A 26,465-nucleotide genomic window follows, 5' to 3' on the forward strand; every position below is an offset into this window, starting at 1 on the left:
ACGAGTAGATTTGTTGCGCTGGGGGTTTTAAAAGCATTAAAAGAAGAAGAAGAGAACGGGCCAATCACAGGCCGTCAAACACTGATGCGGAAGTGTCCAACAGAGGAGGGGTTCTGGCTGACGCATGTATGTGCACTTTGAGCACTTTGTCATCACGTTAATATAGATACAATAAATTCAGGCACTAGTATAGATACGCAGTTCAGACACAGAAGTGTGTAGTGCAGCTATGTCGTTCAGCGGAGAAGCCGTGTTTCGGGCCGTGGAGGCACCGCTGTTCTGGCTCGGTGCTCTGACCGCGGCCTGGTTGTCTCTGTGCACCGTGTACCGACTGCTGTCCGGGTTCAGGGTGTGGGTGCTGGGCAACGGACGGCTCCTGTCACCCGCCAAACTAGGAAAGTGGGCAGGTGAGAAACTAATTGGGGAGACTACCAGCCAGTTTTATTCATTCAAGTAGTAATGGTACAATATAAAGGGACCTCTCCTGTTGTCCTGTCGGTTGTATTAAGTAGCTATTCTTTGTCTGAACAACCCCCCCTATATATATATATATTTAATATATATATATATATATATATATATATATATATAAATGTGCAAAATTATAGTTTTTTGTTTTTGATATGTAAACAGAATTAAACAGTAGAGCTTTAATCTTTTTTCTGTTTAACTTTGTTACAGTGTTATTCTGTAGTATAAGTATTATAAGTCACTTCCATAATAAATTATTTTATAACTCAGTGCTGTTTGACACATTAGTTGGTAACATTGCAGGGAATGTATTGTCATCATTATTACAGCTTATGTGTCAGCTTATTTGACCATCGTTTGAAATCAAAGAGGAAAGACGAAAAAACACCCCCTCCCCACACACACACATTTTATTGATTGGTCTGATGTCATGATACCTGGTCTATCTTTTTGATTTTGGATTGAAATGATATCTGATCCATATATGGATTCTGTGTATCTCTAATTCCAGGGTTGAATTTCTTTAAGGTCTCACATGTGCTAACAAATCTTATTTGACTGAGATTATCAGAACACCAGCTACAGCTAACAAACCGATGAACAGTGAGAGTAACTCCACTGAGGCAGAACACATGGCTTGTATTAGATGAGGTCCTATGCAAAAGCCCTGCTACTGCCCCTATAAAAAGCAATTTATATTTGCCAGTGCCACTATCCCGAGTCAGGTCAGGTCTTTGTTTGTTAGTCTGAGAGTCTGACCACTATTTTTGTCTTTTTTTTCTCTTGTATCATCCTTCGGTGTCTTAGGGAGAATATTTAGCACAAATGACCTAAAGTATGGCAAGTACCATTGCCTGATGTCCATGAAAAATGAACATTTTTCTCACCAGATTTGGTGCCGTGCAACTTTGGCCTTTTAATAAAACGTAGCTGGTGCCTTTCACTGTAAGATACAATCCAAATTCAAAGCAGGTGAAGGTTTTTGCATTTTATAGATGCAATTTAACATTTTTAATCACACCTCGTGTCTCTGTAGTTTATTTGTTTCTTAGGGTAAACTGGATTGCACTGGGCTGTAATGGTGCACCTAACATAATACAGAATGTACAGTGGACTACAAGCACACACGGTGCTCTCTAATGGACTCTCCTATTCTTTAAACCACTGGGAACGACTCATGCTGGGGTTGTTGCGGTGTGTCACAGCTGTGGCTGCTCTGTTTAATGTTTCACTCTGGTGGGGTGATTGTGACGTATCCAGTCGTCCCATATTGCTTCAGCATATACTCGTTACACACTAAGACTTCTTTAGTAAAGCAGCAGAAAAGCCTTTGATGCCTTTTTTGTTTAAAAGAAATACATAGTGTTGAAGGGATGATCAGCCCTTTTGTCATCACTTGTAAAACAGTTGCAAGTCTTATCATTGGATTATGGCTCGAGGGGATTATCAAGTCAGATTGAATGCTGTCCATCTGTCCTACCTGCTTACTGATTGAACCTTGAAATTTGAACAGACTGGCCTGCCTGGATTGCTTCGGTGTTGGCAAGTCTGGTGTACAAAGTTCACACCAACATCAGAGTTGGTAGCTCACAAATCTTAGAAGTTTTTTACACAATGATTTGTTTAGGCACCCCAGAAGAGCCCAGGACCTGTAGGGCCTGTCAGTAAAAAAAAACTACATAGTAAATGAAAATCCAAACCTGAAATTAAAATGCTTATAAGGCATCATAGAAGTGTTATCAATGCCTTTCCAATCTCTATTTGCTGATTATACAATCTTTTGATTGCATATTTATATTGTATATTTCTCTTTTTGTCTTGGACACGTTCTCCTGACTCCTTTACCATTTCCAACAATTCAAGATTCAACGCTAAAATCAGAGGACTCTACATCTTTCTCAGCCTTTGCAGCTCCAGTCACATCAGTGTGTTAGAGAGGAGCCAAATGTTCGGGGGATGTGAACCGACGACGCCTTTGATCTTTTTTTTTTTGTGCACGGCTAAAAATGGAAACGCAGAAGGGGAGGGAGGATATTTTTGGATTCCAGATGCAAAATGATTCAGAATATGCAATGAGGCAAAGGGAGCCCGTTAGCCTCGGCTACTACTTTCATTCACAAACTTTGTCTCACTGAAGTGGACTTGATTGAGAGGATGGCCTGATTATATAACGGGACTACAGCCATTCATAAGTTAGCTTTACATGAGACGCAGGATCCTCGTGATTCTGGTTCAGCGGTGCCTGCATTTCACTGGTGTGTGAGAGAGAGAGCAGGAGACTGTGAGGGAGAGAGAAAAGGGAAGCTGTGATGGTATTACACATCCTAATCATACGTTATCTGAGACAATGACTTATAAGAAATACAGCTGCCTTGATGCATTTTGTGACACTTGCTCAGCATTTTATTAGGAAGGTAACACTGGAGCGAGATAAGGATCAGAGATTTCAAGAAAAAAAAAGAAGCTATTTCTCAAACATTGCTTCAGATGACATAGTTGTGACACGTGTGACATACCAATACTGGATACAGTTTTGTTTCCACCCTAAACTTTTGATGGTTGCAGACTTTTATACAGTGCCGTTGATTTCACAGACGGCACAGTTTTGGCGATTGGCAAACTGCTTATAGGTTTACCTCACTCCGATGTGCCGGCATCAGATTCTGCTCCACATCAGTGCGATTCAATTCACAATTTGTGCAGATTTGCAACTTGCACATTTGCACTACAAGCCACCTGTCTTGCTTGATGAATCCAGCAGAACGCCTTTGGGTATACTGCTGGATTCATCAAGCAACTGGGGAGGTTCCTGAAGTCTGCTGAACTAATTCTCAGCTGTATGAAAAACATTTAGACTTTTGTTTTGCATTATGGTGCGTTACCCTGCTGGAAATAGCCATAAAAACATGGGGAAATCATGACAATAAGGGGTCACTACTCCACATTTAATCAATAGTTAATTATCTTTGCCTCACTTCGGCAGTGTTTATTGTCTTGTCTCTCTCCCATAACCCCCAATTGGTTGCGGCAGATGGCCCTCCCTCCCTGTGCCTGCTTCTGCTGGAGGTGTCTTCCTGTTAAAAGGGAGCTTTTCCTTCCCATTGTTGCCAAGTGCTTGCTCATAGGCAGTCATTTGATTGTTGGGGTTTTCTCTGTGTTGTTGTAGGGTCTTTACTAATGGTAAATGGCCTGTATTTGTATAGCGCTTTACTAGTCCCTAAGGACCCCAAGCGCTTTACACATTCAGTCATCCACCCATTCACACACTGGTGATGGCAAGCTACATTGTAGCCACAGCCACCCTGGGTCGCACTGACAGAGGCGAGGCACTGGACACTGGCGCCACCGGACTCTCTGACCACCACCAGTAGGCAACGGGTGAAGTGTCTTGCCCAAGGACACAACGACACAACATTCAACCTTCCGATTACAAGGCGAACTCCCAACTCTTGAGCCACGATCGCCCCAATATCAATTGCCCTGATGTGACTGCTTTTGCACTATATAAATAAAATTGAATTGAATTAATTGAAAAGGGATATACATGGTCAGTAACTATTCTGAACTTGATTGTGTGATTCATACTTTAATTGACTGGTTTTCTGGCCACAAAAGGTGCTAAGAAAACGCTGTTTCACCTCTAGCAGCATCCTGGACAGTCGAGTCCATGAGTTCATGCGTCATTTTAACCCTGCTTTCTGTATGATAACTTTTTATCCTCTGGTCCCAATTTCAGCACAAGATGGTTGACTTTCAAAATGCTGAAGTTGAGGCGTTAAAATAAGAGTGGTTGGTAAAATTCTCATTTTGTTTAACTTTTCTGTGAAAACAGTTTTGTTAAAAAAACAAAAACCAAAAAACAGTTATTGTCCTGATATCTTGTAAGGTGTCATCAAATCCTGCGCCCCAATGTTGTTCACATAGTAGCACTATCATTGGAACACCTAGCCAGTCTAACCTAGATTTGCCAGAGACGGCAGTTCCTAAAATAGATCTTGTTTTATTTGAGTGAAGGGAACATGCACTCAGCTGTAAAATGTTTTTCCTTTTTTTCCCCTGTTCTGACTGCAAATCACTTCATTCTTAAAACAACTAAAAATAACCCAGCCTACGTTTTCCTCATCATTGTGCCTCCAGACTCCCCCTGCACTCTCCTCTCCTTTTCCCTGTGCTATTTTTAGTTGCCCTCAGGATCCCCTGTACTCGTGTTTGTCATTTTCTCTTCTCTTTTGCTCCTCCACTCCTCCCTTCTGTTTGGCTCTGCTACAGCCCTAGAGGATGCTTGGCATCCCGGCATCATCTGCACTCAAGACAATCACACAAAGAGGAAAATGAGGAAAATGGGCACAGCAAAGGGCAGATAGATGGATGAGCAAAAGAACAAATGAAGAGTAGTGTTAAAATAAACTCTTTTAAGGTGGCATTTGTATTAGACATTCCAGAAAGAGCACAGAGAGCATTTGAACATGTACAAATTGAAAATTGCTGCAGCCATTGTGCATAAGTCGCTGTGTTAAAATCAAGAATTCATCCTGTTTTAAAAATGGGTTGAATTTCAATGGTCCTTGCTTCTGGTAAAACGGTAACTAGAAAATCCAAAATCTGTAACTTGTGTCTCACAGGGTGATGTCAGCAACTCGTCTTAAATCTTAAGGTACACTGAGCATAGCTTATTATTAGGACATTGTAATAAAGGTAATATATGGAGAGAATTTCAAAAAATTAACTGATGACTTGGTTTTAAAAAGGATTTGGACTAAATGTGTGTATCACAGAGTCTTGCGTTGGTGCATTCCATGATGTTGTCCGACATATAAGATGTCCTTAGAGCAAGAGTATACATACTGGGGACATTAAAGTTTTAAAATATTTAAATTCTTTCTGCACTCTTTATTTTACCTTGTGCCACCTGTACCACCAGAAGGAGGCAGTAAAGACCATAGAATATCTTCCAGACCACCATGACCTGTTGGACCACCAGTCCAACATGATCGAAAAATCAGGTCGAATATCCCTTTGTTGTGCGTTGTTCTTGGATCAACATTTTAATCAATCAACTATTCATCGAGGATCAACATTGCATCAGACCACTCACGCTGTTATGATGTCATAGCTTTGCAACATGGGAAAACACCTGCTGATGTCCACTCAGGAAGAAATCCAAAAAAGGGGCCGGTTAGGATTGGGGGTTGGGATGTGATCGCGGTTAGGGTTACAGGGCTATAGGTAGGGTGCGTCCATGTTGCAAAACTATAACTTTACTACAATGTAATTGGTCACTTGCAGTCTTGAACCTGGACCAACATTCGTTTTGTTGATCCAGGAACTATACCAACATGATGATATCAGTTTGAGCAAAAAAGACAGGGCCAAACTCCACAGTTTTGCTGATTGCCACTTACAGCTGTTTTTAAGGCAAGACGAACTAAATAGATCCCCATGCTATGGGGCTGAAATGTTTTAAATTGAGACTTTTAACATGTAGTGTTCAAAACCAATGGGTACCATTATGATGTAACATTAGCTACATACACCCATTTTTATGCAGTGCATGGTTACTAACAGGTGTTGTAACCAGGATTGCTAGATGTGAAAAATATACAAAAGGGGATTATGCACCTCAGATCCCTCTTTAACTGTGGACTGTTGAAAGTGCAATTGGGTGGAAGATGGTTAGTTTTGTTGACCTATAATTTTTGTCTCAGTTTTTGTCAATAACCTTTATCTTTTGTCTGACAAAAACAAGTCAATAACTAAATACAAACTAATGCACGAGGACAAAAACTCTGATGAAGTCTATTGACACTTTCATCAACAAATGAAAACAGGATGAAAATATTCTAGAGAGATAAAACTTAGAACTAATTAAGTTGTGTAGTAAAGCCGAAAAAGTTTGGAAGTAATCCAGTGAGAAGAAATTAGTTGTGCGGCGAGTTAGATGCCCACATTTGATATGCCCCCAACAAACAGGGAGTGGGTTCAGCTAGGTCCTATGCTTCTGGGAGAAGAAGAAGAGTTGACATATTTTGCATTTGATGTCAAGGGAAATAAAACCCTTTGTAAACCGTGTGGAGCAACCAGTAAAAACATACCAAACTTTTACACTTGATATGATATTTAAATAACTAAAACTGAAAGAACTTTGATGCCTAAATTATGTCTAAAACTAAATGATGTTTTAGTCAAAAGACTGTGACTAAAACTAAATCAAAATCTGCCATCAAAGTGAACACTGGTGGAACACACTGGAGGAACAGTCAGACAGTTCCCAGTGGAGCAGTACTTAAGCTTAAAATGGTCAACCCCCCTTTTTTAATCTTTAACTCGTACGCTAAATCATCAGTGTGCATTCTCGTGAGTAGTTTGAGTACTGGAATTGCAACGAGGAACAGAACATGACTCATTCTTTAGTTTAAAACATTTCCTTTCCACAAACCTTTGTTGACTATTGCTTTTTGATGGTACCGTGCATATCTTTTGTTGACTATGAATGGTCCCAGGTAGTGAAGTTTGTTCTGAACAGACTGCACTTACGTCGGTGCACCTTGCATGTAGTATTTAATGAGCCTAAGCGTCCTAAAAGCCCTAGTAGCAGACCCTAGAGGCCGAACTGCTCAGTGCACCCAACCACACTGATGTGGTTTGACCTAACCCACACAGCAGCATTCCCATCTTAAGTGCACTTTACTTTCAGAAGTCTAATGCAAAAAAAAAAAAAAGTAAAAAGGGACTAAATGTAAAAAATAATAAGAATATAAAATATAATGGACAGTTTCTGAAAACACAACGATATTTTACACAAAGATGAGGCAAGTATTCCTCTCTAAGTAGGGCCTGGCAGGTCATTCAGGGACATATTGTAACATTTCGACTCACCACGCAACTCCCCATCCGCTTTTTTGTTATATTTAGCCAGAGGTGTGATGAATGGTTCCTTCTGAAAGATGGGAATTGCTAAAAATAGGATCCTGCTGCCGCTGCTGTTTGTGCCAGGCAGTTCCAGGGCATCTGCTCGCTCGACTGCCACTGATGACAGAGAGGACCTCTTTCCCCTCACCCTCCCTCACTCTCTTTTTGTCCTCCTTAGTCACCTCAGCTGCTCCCTGTCAACCGTGTCCTTCACTGCATCTGTCTACACCCTCATTTAACTCTTTGGCTTTAAAAGTAAATTCCTTTTATTGTGCTCAAGCTTTTTGCGCTGGGTCATAATTAGCCTTTCTACACAGCAATTTCTTGACATCACTTGTCAGTTAAGTATTGTGTCATGCTTCGAAGTAGATCTCTGTGCTGATAAAGTTCCTGTAGGTGGCACTCTTTAGCTGTTCATCTGTGGTGGCTAGCACCGCTCAGGTTTTCTGCAGTATGTTTTTTTGCTTCTACGTTTTGACAAACGAAGACAAAACAAGTCTAAAGTGGAAGAGGCAAAATGGCTTCAGGTCCTCAAACTCACAGTGTGCATCTAAAGTATCTCTGATTGTGAAGTGGTCACTCGCTGGAATCCTTCACAACAGGACAGTCCTCTAGTACTTTTGAATGTGTAAATTCCTTTTTTACGTAGTGTTATAATTTCAGCTCCTTAGTACCAATAAATGAAACATTACTGCTACAATAAGCGACCTTGCTGTAAAGTGCTGTTTAATAGCATGGCTATACATGTCTGGCAACAGTTCGAGGAAAGCCCCTTCCTGCCTAAGCTTGACGTTGACCCCTTAGATGTATCTAGGCTCATTAAGAAATAGTTTTTTTTTTTTTTTTTTGTTTTAAGCCAACTTGACTGACCTGCTCTTAGCCTCCAGAATCCCTGGGATGAACACAAAAGCTGAGTGTGAGCACCAGTTGGTTGACCGCCCTGCACCGATGATCTTGTGGTGGAAATGGAGCAAATCCTAGGATCTAAGTTCCGAAATCTCCCTCAGCTTTGGAGGTTGTTAGAGAAGTGGATTAACCTCATTACTTGGCCCTGGGATGACATCAGTTACATTCATGCCCATATATTTGGCTACATAGCACATGTCTTCTTTGGTCTGTTTAAATGTGTTTTGCTTGCAACGCTCTGTTATAACAGAAGTCAAAGCTACGGCCCGTAGAGATTAATGTGATTAAGTCGTAATGGGTCAGTCTGTGATATATTTTCAATATGTTTTTCATATGTTTATCCAGTGAAATTGAGCATAACGGAAAGGCTGTATATTTTTACATGTGTACAAAGGATCTTATTAAGGTATGAGTAATTGTAATATAGTTTCCTTGCTAATTAAGTCTCTCTCTGTTTGTAGTTGTGACAGGAGCCACAGATGGGATTGGGAAAGCATATGCAGAAGAGGTAAGAGTCTCCCAGAGGTGTTGAGTTATGAACTTGTACTTGAAAATAGTATGTGCCTGTAATAGTAGATCTATAAACATGTAACACCTGATGGTGAGTACAGTTAAAAAGATATATTTAAAAAAATTGTTAAATTTTTATACAGAAAGTAACACATGGAGAGCCACACAAATGAGACAAAAGCATGGTCACTGAAATTTATTTATTTAGGAAAATGACCCAATATGATGCATGTGAGTTGCAAAGATTGATCTGTAACTGGTGTGACCATCTTGCACAGCAATAACTGCAACTAAATGTTGAGAGCCGGGGTGTGAAACACCAGGCTGGGGGGCCAGAATCGGCCTGGCAAAGACCCCAATCTGATCGACTATATGGCTTTGGAAAATGGGAAGAAAGAAACTTTAGGATTCTGTATTTTCAAGTTCTACAGCTTTTCCTTCTGATAAAGACCTCCTCCATCGTTAGTCATATTACACCAGAGTAATTCAGTAATAAATAAAACAATTAGATTACAGAAAAGTTCCTTTTTTTCAGTATCTACTATAGAAGTGTTTTTTTTAGTTTTTTTTTTACAATGAGTAGTTAAACTTCATTAGACTAATAGGCCACTTAAGATCAAGGTGGGTTGTATGTGGCCCACGGTGTAATATGAGTTTAGAGTAACTGCTGATCAGTCCTTCACATCACTTTGGATGAGTGAGTTGAGTTAAATGTTCAAAACATATTGAACTCGAGGACAGGTATCCTCACATGAAGCACTCGCTTCAGGCCATTCCACGATATCTTTTGATGAGTGAGACCTCGGCCATTCAAAACATATTTATTCCTCTTGTTCGTTTTTTCTTTTTTTTGTTTTTTTGTAGAATGACTAGTTTTCAGGACATCTTTTTATCTTGATGCACTGTGACCCAGTTTCTCTTGAGATTCCATTTACGGATGTCCTTGAATTGCACTTTCGAATTTGCTGCTGTATTTAAAATTTCACTGTTCCATTAATGACGGCAAGCTGTCGTGGCCCACATGCAGCAAAACAGGCCTAATCCGTGACGTTTCAGAGATGGAATAAGGTCCTGACGCTCGATTGCAGCAATTTTCCCTTCCTCTAAACCAAACGCCTCTCGTATACACAATGAAGTTTTTCTTTGCTCTTAGCTGCCCACAGAGCTCTGTTCAAACAGCCTTCTGGCTTGCTAGTGTGATCTTTAGCAAACTGGCTCTGGGCAGCAGCGTTGGTTTTTGGAGTGCAGTGACTTTCCTCTTGTGACCCTGCCATCCACGCCATTGTTGTTTAGTGTTAAGGCACACACTGGGTCTATTTGTTGGCGGACCACTGCTGTGAACAAAAGCAGTGTTCTTGATTTGAAGTCTGGTTCAAAGTGAATCAATGGAGTCCAAACACTTATTGTCTGTTTTGCATCAAGTTTTTGAGATACTACCTCACCTCAGAGACATGTGATATAGAATCATTTTCAACAAGAATCTCTTATATTTTCCATTAAATTTATTTACTTGAGTTTCCATTTTTAGAAACCAAATGACAAAAATAAAATCTACAAACTTTGCTTTTTAAAAGCTTTTTCATCTGCATTTGGTTCACAAGGTTGCATTTTCAGTTTACAATATTAATTTGGTATTAATTCAAAGTAATAACTTTGATGTCGTCATAATATTGCAGAATAGCCTAGTGCCAAAATGTAAAAGCCGATCAAAGAAGCAGTTGAATGTTGATCATAAGTATGGATGTAAGTGCAGTGCGCAGGTGTTTTACTTTGTTGACATATTTCATTTTTGTATTTGCAGCTCGCCCGTAAAGGATTTGCCATTGTGCTGATCAGCCGCTCTCAGGAGAAGCTGGATGATGTATCCAAGGATATTGGTGAGATATGCACATGTTTATATTATTTCAAAATCGTTTCACCCCTGTAAAATTTTGGACATTGTTAAATATTCCTCTCCTTAATGCATCGGTCACCCTGATTGGTGCAATGTCTGTGTGCCTTGGTGATTTGTGAGAATTGCTGCAGGAAGTAGTTAGGTGTATTGCAGCCAGTGAGTCTGCACCCTGCTTATCAGAATGATTTGAAGTAAACAAAAAAGCAGCTAAGGACAATATCTCACACCGATTCAGCTGAAATTATCTTCAGTTTATGTGTGAAAACATCTTTAGAGTCAAATTAAACCCTACCTGTGTTCCAGAGGCACCAGACTAATTTAGTTCATGTGTATGACCGCGACTTTTAGAGCCTCTTTTGTCCCGAATCTGAAATCTTACAGCTTGCATAATAATACACTAGGGCTCAGTAACAAAAGAATAAATTATACTGCACTGAATTTAGTGTTTTAGCACAAGTGATCTCTTACTGAGTAGCCCTTTGCTGGACTCTTATGCTTTTGGTTATGAGGCAGTAAAATCTTTTACTGGAGCTGAAAGTGAATATGTCCAGTTAAATGAAAGCGTCCTCTTAAGGGAGGGATAACATCACTGATGATTAATTTAGGGTTTAATACTTTGTTCCCCTTCCTTCCCTTTCGAAATGACTATTTAATAGTCATTTTTGCCATTCCTGAATGCTATTTGTGAGTATTGTTTTCTGGTATCTTTCATTGTGACTCAGATATACTAAATTAAAATGCATACTTCTGTCCTCAGCCAGTAAATGTGGTGTGGAGACAAAAACGATTCAAGCAGACTTCAGTGCTGTTGACATCTACTCTAAGATTGAAGGAGGACTCACAGGACTGGAGATTGGAGTACTGGGTAAGACTGCAGGAGGTGCTGAGGCCGGTTCCCTTTTCATGAGTGTTAATCAGCCTGTCACACGATATGTCAAATCTTATCTCAACCACATCTGACAAACAAGGAGTGCTGTGAAATCTACTCATTCAGAAGGGTTAATTTATAAGCCTTTTACTGCCCCCTGAAGACTGAAATGAGGAATAACAGACTCAACCCTGCATTCATAAAATACTTAATCTCTTTGAATAATTTGGCAATTCTGAAATTTTTTCTCTTGTTAACAGTGAACAATGTTGGGATCTCCTACCCTTACCCTGAGTTCTTCCTCAGCGTCCCCAATCTCGACACTGTAAGTTCCAAGTTTTCTGATTATTGTATTTCACATTCAAATTATAGTTAGTATGAAAATACATGAATGTTTGCCCTTTAAGGTTCTCCAGCGACTGCATATTCCACAGCATATATCGGCCCTCTGCTCCATTTCTGTAAACTGCTGTAGCGTTGAAGAAAATCTAAATTTTTTATTACTATTTAAAGTTAAGTAGATTAGGTCGCTTCACCTGCATTAGACAGCAGTCCAGTTTCCGTCAGTCTCACTCTCCTTAAATGGAGATCGGTATAGGTGGGACAGTTTTACACTCAGAGCAGTATTCTGCCTCTTAAAAGTGTTAAGTAGAAGAAAGGAAATTTGTTATTCATGAAGTCTTTAAGCTTTGTAAGTCATAAAATCAGTAATGGCTGTTGCTCAGGAATTTCTAGCTGAAAGCAGGTGTAAAAGAATTTGTAGAAGAATGCGCGTGGTATTTCTTCCATGTGAATGTTTTACTGTTACAGAATACATTTTTTTTACGATTCCACCCTATCATGTTATCATTTACAGCAGTGGCTCCTAAGTGATTTGCTGCACAACTTGGGATTTTGTGTCAGCCATGCAGTGCTTTTTGTAAAACAAATCGATTACATCACTGCTATCTTAGCCACTCAGGCATATTCTATAGCCTAACAAAAAATGAGAGGGATCCCAGGTATGCAGTTCCATTAACCCTTTAAAGCCGGTCGGAGCGGGCACGCTCCATTTTGCGTAACTATTTTTAAATCCCGGTAGCACTGCAACCACGTAAGCTAGCGCAATAATTTTTTTTTCATATGAAACCAGAGGAGTTGTACTTACATCTTATGCCATCAGCTTGTCCTAGGTCACAGTTTCCTTCCACATATAGCTTTGCAAAAACTGCATAAAAAGCACTTGCAGCAACAAAAACATAATATTCCAGAAACACACTTTGCCGATCTGATCAGCTGTTCGTAACACTTCCTACGTTGGAATAGACGTCAGCGCGAACTATTGCATGTCCGCCATTACCTGCCCGAAACCGGAAGTGACATCATTTTCACGGAAATGTAGTTTTTTACCTTCAGGGCCTATACAAGCATATACTGGTGTTTTTAAAGGTTATGTTTGACTTTATGACTTTCTGTATAGTTTCTGGGAGGCTTAGAACTCAAATCACACTGCTGGAAATAGTTTATTTTGATGCACATGCTGTTTTTTTTTCAAATTTGCATTATAATATTTATTTAAATTTTTCCTGCAGTGTATAAAAATTGGTGTATTTCAAAAATAAAACTATGAAGACACTCAAAATAAATTTTCTGGGGTGGGAAACTATTTTGTACAACTTTTTTGTATTTACAGTTTTGGGGGATAAGCCTCTTAAATTTCTCTAACTAAAAATATATGTTAAAAAAACAAAAACGATTTTCAATTTTTTTGTAGTCTATTGCACTTTTTTGCAATTTATGTAATTACTATGCACTTAATGCAGACATATTATTAAAATCTGGGCTATAATGGTTGTATTGATGCATAGCAACTTGAAATGCTCCCAAAAGTGGCACTACAACATGTAAAAATATAATATAAGCTCTGGCGGACTTGGTTCTATGGTAGGTCTTAAAGGGTTAATGGTCACATTTCTTATAGCATGATGCATCAAAGGCCGTGATTGACAGTAAGGACGAAAACAAAACAAAACAGTTAGCTAACAGGTAACCTTACACCTATAAAAAGAGATCCAATTTAAATAAATAAAAACCTTTTACTAGAAAATATCTTTTGGATTTATTCAGATCAGGGATATCAACAGCCTTTAGCCCGAGTGTGTCATCTGTCAGGAAAAGTTTGCTAGTGTTAACGCTGTGCCAAGCGAGTGGAAGGCCCGTTTGGAAACTACACGGGCCTTCTGAAAGAAACTTGGCTTGTTTCAAAAGATTGCTGGATGTGACCCAAAAGCAACAGGATTGTTGGATTGTGTGAATGTGTCTGAGCTGACAGAGGCGAGTCAGTTACACTAGATGTAAACGCACACACAGAGACTTTTTCTTTTTTACTTAAAAAGGCTTAAAAATGACAAAACAAACCTCATTTGCCAATAATGTTTACAATTCTACTTACAAGTACGTGCACCAGTGCAAAATGTAACCATCTGTACTAATCCACGTGTTCTTCTTGTTTCAGTTCATTGACACCCTGGTCAACATTAACATAACATCAGTGTGCCAGGTGAGTGTTGCTATATTCAAGTAATTACGTTTTTTTCCCCCTTAACAGGTTATCGGAGAGAGAAAAAAAACCTTAAAATGTCAGTGTGAAAACAAATTAAATCTACTAAAGAAATTCATGATTGCACTGCAGGTATTTCCCCCAGCAAGCTAATACTTAGTAAAGCCACCTTTAGCGGTAATTACAGCATTGAATTTGTGTGGATCAATACAGCTACTTGGGACATAGCTGAGATTTTTTTTTCTCCTCCAGTTTTTACTTAAAGGCACATGTGTTCAAACAAATGAAAAATAGCATTCAGGCATGTTTACAGAATTTCAGGGTGCTTTTTGATAGTCAGCGCGAATGCCTGCTGCAGACCGCTCATCTTAAATGTCTGGCTCAGTCCCAAACTGCACGCTGAGGACTCGTGATGCATAAATGTTTGTCATCCGTTTCCCTGTGGTGCGCTCACTGTGGAATGAGTAATTAAAGCCGTCAAGGTGGATTCAGGTGTTTAGGATGGTTGGTAAGAGAGATCTATAGTCAGGAAGTCCCACAGACCACCGAAGACCTCCACACATACACACACACACTGGCACAACACAGTGACTTATACCATAAGAAGTCACTTCTGTCCCAGTTCTCCATGTTCAGCAGTTCCCAGAGCAACAGCTACAGTCGACCCTCTCTCTTAACACTTAATTTATATTGTTCAATATTTCTTTAAACGGCTCCCTCTGCTATCATTATCATTTCTTTTCTCTTGTCTCTCCGACCAGCTCTTCACACAACAGCCACCCACACGCACACACACATTTACGAATGTGGATGAACTCCTCCATGTACAACCCACAAACAATAGCCGTTTTTGTCTGTCTCATGCTTTTATTCTGCATCACCCACTTCTAACCTTTTCTCTCTCTGTCTTTTTTCCCCCATTATCATTGTTTTCTGTTTCCAGATGACACGTCTTGTTTTACCACAAATGGTGGAGAGGTAAGTTGTTATACATCACCGTTGTCTGCGAATCTATGAAAGGTTCAACGCAGTGAATCCCGATCATTGATATGCACCTGTTTTGGAACCTGCTGCGAGATACGTGGGAGGCCGGTACGGTGGGATTGTGTAACAGGGCGCTTTGTTAGCCAACCAGCAGTGTGGTCAGTGAAAGATTAAACTGGGATTTCTGTGGTAGTGGTGAATGGATATTTAAAATATTAGATCTGGAAGATTCAGGATTCTTGAGAAACTTCTTCCTGGCAGCAAAAGAAGATATTGAAGCAAATCCCAGTCAAGGTCATTAGTATACAATCACAGACAGAAGAAATGTGGCAGAATGCTGGAATTATGTGAAAAGATGTTGAGATTTACCCGAACTTTATTATTATTTGACAACGCAGTGGGTCAAACGTGTCGTCAAATGACATGAGAATATTAGGTTTTTGAAAAGTGAATTGTTCTTTTTCTGGGGCTGTGAGATGTAACATACACATTCGTGCATGGAAGAAAAGATTTTTTGTTAAAGTTATAGTCCTAAAACACCCATTTGAGTGTCCTAATGGTTTGAGGTAATGCTAAAACATTCTGAGGTAGTCTGTTTCCTTCATTATTGCATCCACTCTGCACCAGTTCAACTAGCAGCAAAGCAGCCGCACAGCAACTTTCTACCCCGACCACAATGCTTGACAGTTTATGCTGTTTTCTTTAGCTTGAGTACCTCAGCATTGCTCCAAAACATATTTTTATAATTGTGGCAAAACATCTCAATTTTTTAGTCTCATCGGACCATTAAATGTTCCTCCAGCAGGCGTTTTCTTGTCTCTGTGGTCAGCTGCAACCTGTAGTTAGACTCTAGCCTCTTAGTCCATAGTGATTTAATTCAATTCAATTCAATTCAATTTTATTTATATAGCGCCAAATCACAACAAAAGTCGCCTCAAGGCGCTTCATAGATACAGAGAAAAACCCAACAATCATATGACCCCCTATGAGCAAGCACTTTGGCGACAGTGGGAAGGAAAAACTCCCTTTTAACAGGAAGAAACCTCCGGCAGAACCAGGCTCAGGGAGGGGCGGCCATCTGCTGCGACCGGTTGGGGTGAGAGAAGGAAGACAGGATAAAAGACATGCTGTGGAAGAGAGACAGAGATTAATAACAGACATGATTCGATGCAGAAAGGTCTATTAACACATAGTGAGTGAGAAAGGTGACTGGAAAGGAAAAACTCAATGCATCATGGGAATCCCCCGGCAGCCTACATCTATTGCAGCATAACTAAGGGAGGATTCAGGGTCACCTGGTCCAGCCCTAACTATATGGTTTAGCAAAAAGGAAAGTTTTAAGCCTAATCTTAAAAGCAGAGATAGTGTCTGTCTCCCGAATCCAAACTGGAAGCTGGTTCCACAGAAGAGGGGCCTGAAAACTGAAGGCTCTCCCTCCCATTCTACTTTTAAATACTCTAGGAACAACAAGTAGGCCTGCAGAGCCAGAGCGAAGTGCTCTAATAGGGTGATATGGTACTACAAGGTCATTAAGATTTAAAACACAATGCTGTTCCAGCAGATTCCAGAAACCACCGAGTCAGTGCCTGTGTCTGAGTTACGTCTGACCATCTCGCCTAATTTTGTCTTAGCTGAGTGTGACTTAGCTGAGGCTTAAGTTCTTCAACACTTAGCAAAGAGGTGTCACTTCCTTCTGACTTGTATGTGTAGAACTGATTGAACTCATGATCTTGGACTTTTCAGTTTTTCAAGAGAAGGTCCTAACTTTTGTAACTCTGTGCTCCTCTTTCTCATATCTGCACTAAGCTCCTTTATTTTTGTGTTTTACTGTGTTTTGGACGGTCTAGTGGGTGTAGTCAAGTAAACCTTTTGTTTTCTTTATACATCTCAGCTGTAAGAGTTGCAGTCACCCTCCAGGGAGATGTGGAAAACCAAGTTTATGAATGCGATAGCTTGAAAATAGACAATTCAAATAGACACCATGGGTGTGTCTACTAAAACACTTTGATGAATTCAAACCTGACTTTGACATCGAAGTTAGAGGTCGGAGGTCTTGTGGATGTGATAACATGAAAACAAAAAAAGGCATAGTAGGATTTTGAAATTGATCCCATAGTGTATCTACTAGGAGGCCGCGGGGTGCCACTGGCAGCCACCAGTATTTTTATCTTGGTAAACAGAAGCTACCAGTTGCATATTGGTTCCAAAACAGGAACTGAAGAGATCTTGGGCTTTTCATGTTAAGACATTTTTGGAAATTTTAGCACCAGTGAATTCATATATTTACTTCTGTTACTTACTGTTCACAATAGAACATAGAAAATATTTGAATGTTTAAGCAAAGAAAATGTAATATTGAAGCAAAAACAGGCTTTTGATGCCAACAGACCTCAAAAAAGTTGTGGTGGGGCAGCAAAATACTGAAAAAGTAAGTGACACTATAAAGAAACAGCTGGAGGAATTGATGGGGTTAACAGGCAACAGGTCAGTAACATGATTGATTGTATATTTAAAAAAACAGAGCATATTACGCAGAGTTTCTCTGAAGTGAAGCTGGACAGAGGAATAAGAATAATGTTCCCCAGTGTAAAATTGTACAGACTTTGAATATCTCATCATCTGTACCACATAACATCAAAAGATTCTGAGAAGCCGGAGAAATATCTGTGCAAGGTACAAGGCTGAAAATTAATATTGGATTCCCGTGATCTTCAGGCCCTCGGGCATCACTGGAATAAAAACAGACATGATTCTGTCATGGAAATCCCTGCATGGGCTCAGGAACACTTCCAGAAATCAATGTGTGAGCACAGGTCACCGTGCCATCCACAAATGCAGCTTAAAGCTCTATCAAGAAGCCATATATGAACATGATCCAGAAATACTTCTCTCTTCTCTGGGCCAAAGCTTATTTAACATGGACAGAGGCAAAGTGGAAAACACAGAAGTTCTGTTTTGAAATCACGGAAGCTGTATCCTCAGGATCTAGGAAGAGAGGTACCATCCGGCGTGTCATCAGTGCTCAGTTCAAAAGCCTTTCTCTCTCTGATGGTACGGGTGTGCATTAGTGCCTATTGAATTAGCAGCTTTCCCCATCAAAGCTGAACGATATATACACATTTGCTTCCATCCAGACAATGCTGGTATATTTCATCAAGACAAAGTCAAATCACCTCTTGCATCCATAACAGCATCATGGCCTCATAGTAGACGAGTTCAGGTGCTGTGATGGTTTGTCTGCAGTCCACGACTTTCACCATAACAAAAAAATTTGGAATCATGAAAACCAAAATGTGACAAAGAAGACTCGGGACTGTTGAGCAGCTGGAATCCAGTGTTAAATGAGAGTGAGACAACATTCTTCTCTAAAGGTCCGGCAGATGATCTCCTCTGTTTCCAGATGTTTACATTATGTTAAAATATGAGGGGATGTCTAATAATGGTAAACATAGCCCGAGCTCAACGTTTTTGAGATGTGCTGCATTCATTTTAAGATAAGATAAGACTTTATTGATCCCACAATGGGGAAATTTTTGCATCACCTCAGCTCAGGTACAGATATCAGAAGGAAATACAAAAATACAAAAAAGTACAATCAGTGAAAAAAAAGTAAGATAATACACTATATACAATGGTAGCATACACAGTATGTGATTATGGATATGGTTGGAAATATGGAAGACATAAACTATATAGCTTGACATAACTATTGTACCACTACTATTCCTATTTATAGACATGTACACACACCCACATGTACACACTAAATATACATATGTATACATATATTCCAACTGTAAACAGCGTTAGCATTAGAACGAGCTGATAATTTTCATGAAGCAGGAAAATGCTTGAGTTTAAACCTTGAACATATTTTCTGTCTCCTAAAGTGAACATAGCGGTAGCTAAAAAGCCAAAGGATTTAGACAGTTTCTGTAATGAGGAGTGGATCAAAATCCATCAATTACAACATCGTGTTTGGCTTGGTGATCAAATACTTTTCACTCAGTGACATGCAGAACAATTTTTATGTAATGTGGGTTTTTTAATTTCTAAATGAAACTACCATTAAAAGAGAGTTTTGATTTCTTTGGAAGTGGCCATAGCTAAAAATTCAGCGGGCGATCAAATGATTTCTCCTTCTGTGTGTCATATAGTCATTCAGCTCCAGGAAAAAGATCAGTTCACAGAAGTATATGACAACTTGGATTTCCTCTTTCATTCTTTGGAAATAGAAGTCATGATAGATGTACCCTAATAAATGTGGCGCTGTGTTGAGGCATATTGGTTTGTTTTCTGTTTTCAAATAAGTCCTGGCACACTCGGTGTATGCTAATGTGTCGTGCTGTTATAAGCCGGTGGGCCGCATGCTTGATCGTAGGCTGTTGTTGACTAATGTGGCTGAATAATTCCACAAGGGATAGGTCACGCAAACGGCCAGACATTATAATAGAAAGATGATTCCTTCATCGGTCTTTTTCTTTTTTTGTTAAATGAAATGTATGCAAGCACCGCAGGCTGCAGCTGAACTATTCCCCACATTGTAAACATTTAGGTATCTTGATGAAATCTTTGATCCTATCTGTATCTACCAGTTCCACTTTGATGTAGAGCAAGAACAGTTTTGGCTCAGCATGCAAGTACACATACTACCGTCTTCTTTTGTTACCTGGGGATTGAAGTGTTTGTTGCACATCTTTCTTTTCACTCGTAATTTGCTTTAAAAGAAGCACCGGCTTGTCTTGCTGTTTCTAGGAAGAAGGGAGCCATCCTCAACATCTCGTCTGCCAGCGGCATGTACCCTGTTCCTCTTCTTACTGTCTATTCTGCCTCCAAGGTAATTGCACTACATGGTTTATGACCTTTTCATAAAGTGTTAACTTAAGTTGGACTCAGCTTACCGTGTACTGAAGAGGAATCCATCTCATCTTATGAATTATTCTAATTGAACAGCGTACTGATAATTTATTGACGATGGTGATTGAAGTTTGTCCAATATTTATTTAGAGGAAGGGATGAAGTGTTTTGTTTTTTTTGTTGTTTTTTTAATTTTGCTGTTTTTATTCAAAATAAATGAGCCGGTGAGTAACTCGGGTCCTGAGGTAGTGTACCAATTAAATGTTTATAGGAACATGTGGCATCATAATGTTTTATCACGGTCTCATGTGCATTTGTTACCTTAAATACAGCCTGCTGTTCACAGTTTTCCTGGTTAATTTACTGCTGTCTTAATCCTGGGTCCCGTCCTGGCTGCTGTTTTTAAATAAGCAGCTAAAATTAGCCTTTGCAACATCTTGAGTTTGTCGTCCAGTTTGCTGATAATTTCGTCTGCTGGTACCATTGATATGGTCACTCACTGATTTCGTTTTTAATATGTTTTTAATAAAGTTTGACAGTTTAAAGGATCTTTTCAGTGTCACCTTTTTGCCACCTTTCTAGATCTTAGTGATATAATGACCTACATTTATTTCATGTAGGCATTTGTGGACTTCTTTTCACGAGGACTGCAGGCTGAATACAAGAGTAAGGGGATCATTATTCAGGTAAAGTTTATACCACTGCGAAAGACCCACATATTTAATATAGACATAACTGTAGTTATTAATGCAAATTTCATAGGACTTCAGGCCAAAAAAACCCACGTTTCTGAATACTGTATTGATACATTAGAGTTACACAACTTGACACATTGTAACTTATAATCTCATTGTTCTCTTCTTCCAGAGTGTTTTGCCATTTTTTGTTGCGACTAAGCTGAGTAAAATCCGACGGGCTACACTGGACAAGCCCAGCCCAGAACGCTATGTTGCATCTCATCTCAACACTGTGGGGCTACAGACCCAGACCAATGGCTACCTACCTCATGCCATAATGGTAGGTTCTCATGTGTAAATTGGAGCATCATTTATTCAGCCTTGGTATCATCTTTTTGCAGCGTGGACACCAAAGTTTGCACAGACATTAACAAGGTGTTGTAGGATTTTCACATTGATTTCATAGATTCATTTACTAAAAATCCAGGAGAAGTTTGACTTTGACGTATCATGTGACATATCATGCTTCTCTGTCTGGCAATGCGATGGATGAGTCTGGGTTTGGCGGTTGCTAGGAGAACGGTACTTGTCTGCCTGCATTGTGCCAAGTGTAAAGTTTGGTGGAGAGGGGATTATGGTGTGGGAATGAGAGAGTTTAGTGTGGAAGAATTTGACTGTTCTGCACAGAGTCCTGACTTCAACCTGATATAAAACCTTTGGGATGAATTAGAGTGGAGACTGCGAGCCAGGCCTTCTCGTCCAATCAGTGTGAGACCTCACAAATATGCGTCTGGAAGAATGGCCAAAAAGTCCCATAAACACTCCTTAAACCTTGTGGAAAGCCTTCCCAGACCATTTGAAGCTGTTAAAGCTGTGATAGGTTGGCCCACATCATATTAAACCATATAGACTAGGAATGAGATGTGAGTCAAGGTCATATATGGGTGAAAGCAGATGAGCGAATATTTTGGGAGTATAATGTGTTTTGAAAACACCTTTAGTTGGTGTAGGAGCCAAGATTTGTGTAACCAATTTAACAACAAAATCAAATACATTTCATTTGCACAGTACAAAATCCTCACTGTATCTGCAGATGGATTTGCTTTTAACGGCTGGCAGTAACTAACCATGACTAACAATATTGGGATGCTATAGCTGCTTTGACATTTGTGTGTACAATAAACCTGCTGCTGACAGTGACTCGAGCTCCGCTGAAAGTGCTTCAGTTAGTTGGAACTTAAAATGACTCGACAGGCCAGTTCTTACTCTGCAAATGGTAGTCTTAATGACAATAAAGGATAGGCGAGCACAGCTGGAGCACATAAAAGCAATGCTATTTTAACACAACTGGTTTCTCTGTAGTAGTAATGGATCTGCTGCAGCGTAACACTCACGATAACGAGCGAGAATCGTACTGCAGGTAGTCAAGGTATGTGATGGCAACAGGACTGAAACCCCATCAGGCGGCAGTTTCACTTTATACAAAATAGCCTCCTACAGGCTCATCTCCATTCACTGAATTAATGTTGTGTCAACAGTTGCTAAAGCATCTGTCAAAAGGTAAACATCCTCTGAAATAATGGAGTGGGATGCTCGGCTATCTTTTCAGTATTGTCTGCATCCTAACACTGCAATTACTCTGCAGAGAAATGAGCATCAGAAATGAGATGGAAACACAAACATAGTTTTGCTTTTCTTTTTTTTTTTTCGGAGGCGTCTTCGTTTTTAGCAGAGGTCACTGAGAGCAGCAGTCATTTTCTCTTTACAGTTCCTTCATGCTGTGCTTTACACCGGTGAACTGTGTGACATGAATATCAATGATCTTGTTTATTGATGTGCATATAAATAAGAATAGGGTCTATTAAGAGCATACAGGTGGTCAATACATTCTAATCAGCATAAGTAAGCTTTCATAAAAAAAAATTCTTTTTTCTTTTTTGTGGATAAGATAAAGTCAGCACTCTTTCCTGCCTCCAGCCCCTGTATGAAGTGCAGAGAAAAGGTTTGCGTGTGCAGAATCAAAGGCTGTACCTGAGTTATAGTCGCTTCAATGTTGTCTCATTACAGCTCCCTCTTGGTAGCCCTGTTCTGACCATTTGCAGGTTTGCAGTTGTTATTTCACCGTGAGCCTTGAACTTAAATTGTATCGGCTCGCCCAACTTTCACATTGAGTGTCATCACTCTTGGTGAGCCAGGTCTGCGGCTACAATCGAGAGAGAAGAGCCCACATTCCAGAAACTGTAACTGAAGTTACCAGGGCTTGTCAGTATTACAGTATATCATAGTGCTTCCTCTTGTAGCACAATTATTGATACGCTGGTGCCAAATAACAGTGTTGTTGATAATACATCCAACCCAGTCAGTTACACTTACCCGTGTTATGACTGTGTGACTCTTCACTTAAATAGTAAATGAGGGAGAGTGAACAAAAGTTGGACTGGGCAGCAAGGAAAAGCTGAAACTGAAAACTATTAGAGATACTGACATAACAAAGCAGTGCATAATACAGTAAATGCAGTCCCAGTCAGAAGTTTGGACACACTCGTGTAATCCTACTTATAGTGACGTCACCTGGGTGATTGTCTTGCAGCAGTACATCAACATGTTAATCAAAGGCAATGTATCGTAATAATAAGCACTTGGAAGTAGGGCTGGGCCATATCATACCGTTCACGGTAATACCAGTATAATGTTGGGCAACGAAAAGAAAATGAAATATCGCGATAGAACATGGGTAAAACACGCACGCGCTGTACCTTTGTTTTCATACGCACATGGCAGAAAAAGCATGACGGCGACAGAGAATGAGAAGGGTGAAAGCGGATCGTTGAATGAAACAGATGAACCAGAATTGGTTTGTAAAAATGCTGAAACTTCAGTGGTGTGGAACTGGTTTAGCTTTCGTCCGTCAGATACACAACAAAGCACTATTTTTGGTAGCGCATGCTAGCGGGCCGTCATTATTACCGTGTTTTTTGGAAAATACGGCACACTTAAAATCAATCCTTTGATTTTTCTGAAAATCGACAGTGCGCCTTATAATCCCGTGTGCCTTATGTATGAATTCTGGTTGTGCTTACTGACCTCGAAACGATTTTATGTCATACACGGCGCTCGAAAATCTGTCAAATGTTTTAGTACGACTTTGCTAAGCTAGGAACCCGCACTGCTTAATGGATTGTCGGAGCATTACGACTATCGTAGGCAGGCGCCTCGCGGATTGATATGTACTGTGCTTCAACATAATATTACCGTATTGTGTGTGTATAACCTCTTTTTAAGCTTTGTGGATATTCTACATGGTTATGCTGAGGATATGTCGGCCAATTTCCACTGGAAATGCCTTTTGGTTAAACTGTCAGCAAGGAATTTGCATTTGCACTGTAAAATTTTTATATAACTTTAATGCGCATAAAAAACAGCTGCTTGTTTAAGTGAAAATATATTGATGTGGGGTTTTTTTGCACTAATAAAGTTGTGGAGTTGTAAAGTGTTTTGTCTAGTGTCAATTATATCGTCAGTTATATCGTTATCGCAAATTTTCAAAAGTGATAAATATTTTTGGTCATATCGCCCTGCTCTACTTGGAAGTTACTGAATGATTCCCATCCCTACTGCGAAGTGTGAATCCTTCCCTCGGGATCAGAATGTAAGCGGGTCGTCTGAAGCATGACGTTTTGTGGCAGCGGCGGTGACTGAACTGTTGTGTATGCCCGCTTAAAAGGGACATCAACGCAGTCGTTTTCACCCGACGCATTTGCCAGATCGGTCTCTCTGCAACTCATTCATCCTCCTCACACAAGTTGAGGGTTTGTCTTTGTCACACAGTGGAGGAGGTCCAGTACACGCTGCTCACTGGCACATACAGATGGCCGTAGTGTGATTTTCTTTGTCCTAAAGCTGACACAAAAAGTCACACTGGCTTTCCATGATTACAACCCCCTCGGTTTTAATAATATGTCATTTTAGATAAGAAATGAATTTCAGCTTTAAAGTAAATAAAGCATGAAAAATGAAAAGGGGGAAAAAAGGAAATTACTAGTAATTATCTGGATGTGTTTCTAAGTCTCTGAAAGGCTCTATTACTTAAACTGTTCCTTGATTGTAAAATAAGTTTACTGTAATCATAATTGAAATCAGTGTGATACTGTTGTCTTTAAAGGTAAGGTAACAGACTTTTTGGCTAAAGCAGAAACGTTTAATTTGAGCTGCCTGTTAGTATATGATGTGTAGCATGCAAATGAGATGAATTTACCCATAGAGTCAAAGGGGAGAGAGATAGAATTTTACAACTGGCTCTAAAGGAACCATGGGATTGTCTGTGTAGTGTTTGATGACATCAGTGAGAAAAGATTTGCATAATGCTGAAATGGTTTTATGATCTTTATGCAAAATACACAGTTATTGCAGGGACTTGTACTAAAAGGCGTGTAGTTCAAGCATAATTTGAAAAGGGCACAGGCATTAAAACGGCACAATTGCCGGAATTTTCCTGCGCGCAAACGTGCTCGCCACATTTGTTGCTCCTGTGGGTTGGAAATTAATAATGAATGCTAATCTGTTATTTGTAAATGCCACCAGCTGACCATGTAATTTCCCTCTGTAGGGTTGGGTGACTACAGCTCTGCTCCCAGCCAAGATCCTCAACAGCCACGTGATGGGGATGGGTCTGTCCCAGCGCGCTCGTTACCTCAAGAAGCAGAAGCAGGGGTAGACGGATCGGTGGAGGCCAAGACAGAGGGATTAACGACTCGTCCGACTACCATCATCATCATCACGGACCCGAGCTGAAATGAACGTGACAGTTTCTGGGCAAACATCTCAGTTTTGTCTCCCTCTGATATTTGCTAGCTCATAGATGATGTGAGGCAGTATCTGGCCACATTAAAAGCATTCAATCCAAACAGTTGTGCAAACAATATTGATTAAAGCATTGCTCTTTACTAAGTGAACAGCTTTAATGAATGGGACACTAATGTTAAAACTAAAACCAACAACAACAACAACAAAAAAAACGAACCATCTGTCTGCAAAGCGTAATCAAAAAATGAACCCCGCGGGAGAAGATTTAAAAGATTTGGACGTGTCTGTTGTTTCAGACCTCCTGTGAGTTTGTGGACTAGCTTCAAGCTGCTTAATAAAAACTGGAGGCGCTTACTGTTTTTGAAAGCACTTAGTGAGTTATCAAGACTTATGAAAAGTTTATTTTTTCAACCATTTCTACTGTGATGTTAAAAACTTCCTTAATTCCATCATTGTTGTCGTCTGCAAACGCACAACTTTCTGTTGAAAAGTACCACATGCTTATTGAAAAACATCCTTTTTTTTTTTTTAAAACTTCCTCTACTGTTGATGGGATAGCGAAGGTTCTGCTGTCATTTAACCCAACTATACATTGCGTGTATAAACTTGAAGAGCATAGAGGGAGAGTTTGTGATTGTTAGAATACTAAAAATGTGTTTTGTTTACAGTCGTGATTGAGTTTCCGTGTCATTCTCACAGCACACTTGAAATTCCAAAAATGTATTTTATTCCACGATAAATGAGTGGGTGGCTTGTTTTTTTTCTATGCAGTAAGTGGGTCACATCAACATTTATCTCCATCTTTACAGACGTTTTATTATTTTTTCTTCTCAGTCTTGGATTCGCTGAAATGTTGTACCCCATGTACAGATGAAGTAAAGCAGAAATAAGTCTAATCTGGCATTTCTTTGACATTCTTTTGTGATTTTTGACTTCATCCAGTATGGCAGTAGTGGTCTCACATTTCACTTACTTTGTTTGGAGTAATCTAAATGTTGTTAAGGTGTACTGTCGTTGCAGACGTCAATAAAAATGCTTTTCAACTAA

At 39.8% G+C, this 26,465-nt stretch overlaps 1 protein-coding gene across 1 annotated transcript; it reads left to right on the forward strand.

Annotated features, from left to right (window-relative positions):
* The first annotated feature begins 81 nt into the window (after positions 1-81).
* hsd17b12b (hydroxysteroid (17-beta) dehydrogenase 12b) lies at positions 82-26,465 on the forward strand. The gene is made up of 11 exons (XM_006793781.3): positions 82-407; positions 8,748-8,794; positions 10,598-10,673; positions 11,448-11,555; positions 11,819-11,883; positions 14,053-14,097; positions 15,041-15,075; positions 19,837-19,918; positions 20,559-20,624; positions 20,806-20,955; positions 25,222-26,465. Exons 1-11 carry the CDS (start codon positions 230-232, stop codon positions 25,327-25,329), a joined length of 960 nt encoding a protein of 319 aa, XP_006793844.1. The 5' UTR covers positions 82-229; the 3' UTR covers positions 25,330-26,465.

The sequence above is a fragment of the Neolamprologus brichardi genome, chromosome 1 (assembly GCF_056152115.1).
Source record: "Neolamprologus brichardi isolate AB-2024 chromosome 1, ASM5615211v1, whole genome shotgun sequence".
Taxonomy (NCBI): Eukaryota; Metazoa; Chordata; class Actinopteri; order Cichliformes; family Cichlidae; genus Neolamprologus; species Neolamprologus brichardi.

What these genes read in the sequence shown, in the direction of transcription:
- hsd17b12b (XM_006793781.3), top strand. Translation starts at nt 230, where the DNA reads ATGTCGTTCAGCGGAGAAGCCGTGTTTCGGGCCGTGGAGGCACCGCTG. An exon ending in CAAACTAGGAAAGTGGGCAG is followed by an intron (nt 408 to 8,747) that starts GTGAGAAACTAA and finishes CTCTGTTTGTAG; the next exon opens with TTGTGACAGGAGCCACAGAT. An exon ending in GCGTCCCCAATCTCGACACT is followed by an intron (nt 11,884 to 14,052) that starts GTAAGTTCCAAG and finishes TTCTTGTTTCAG; the next exon opens with TTCATTGACACCCTGGTCAA.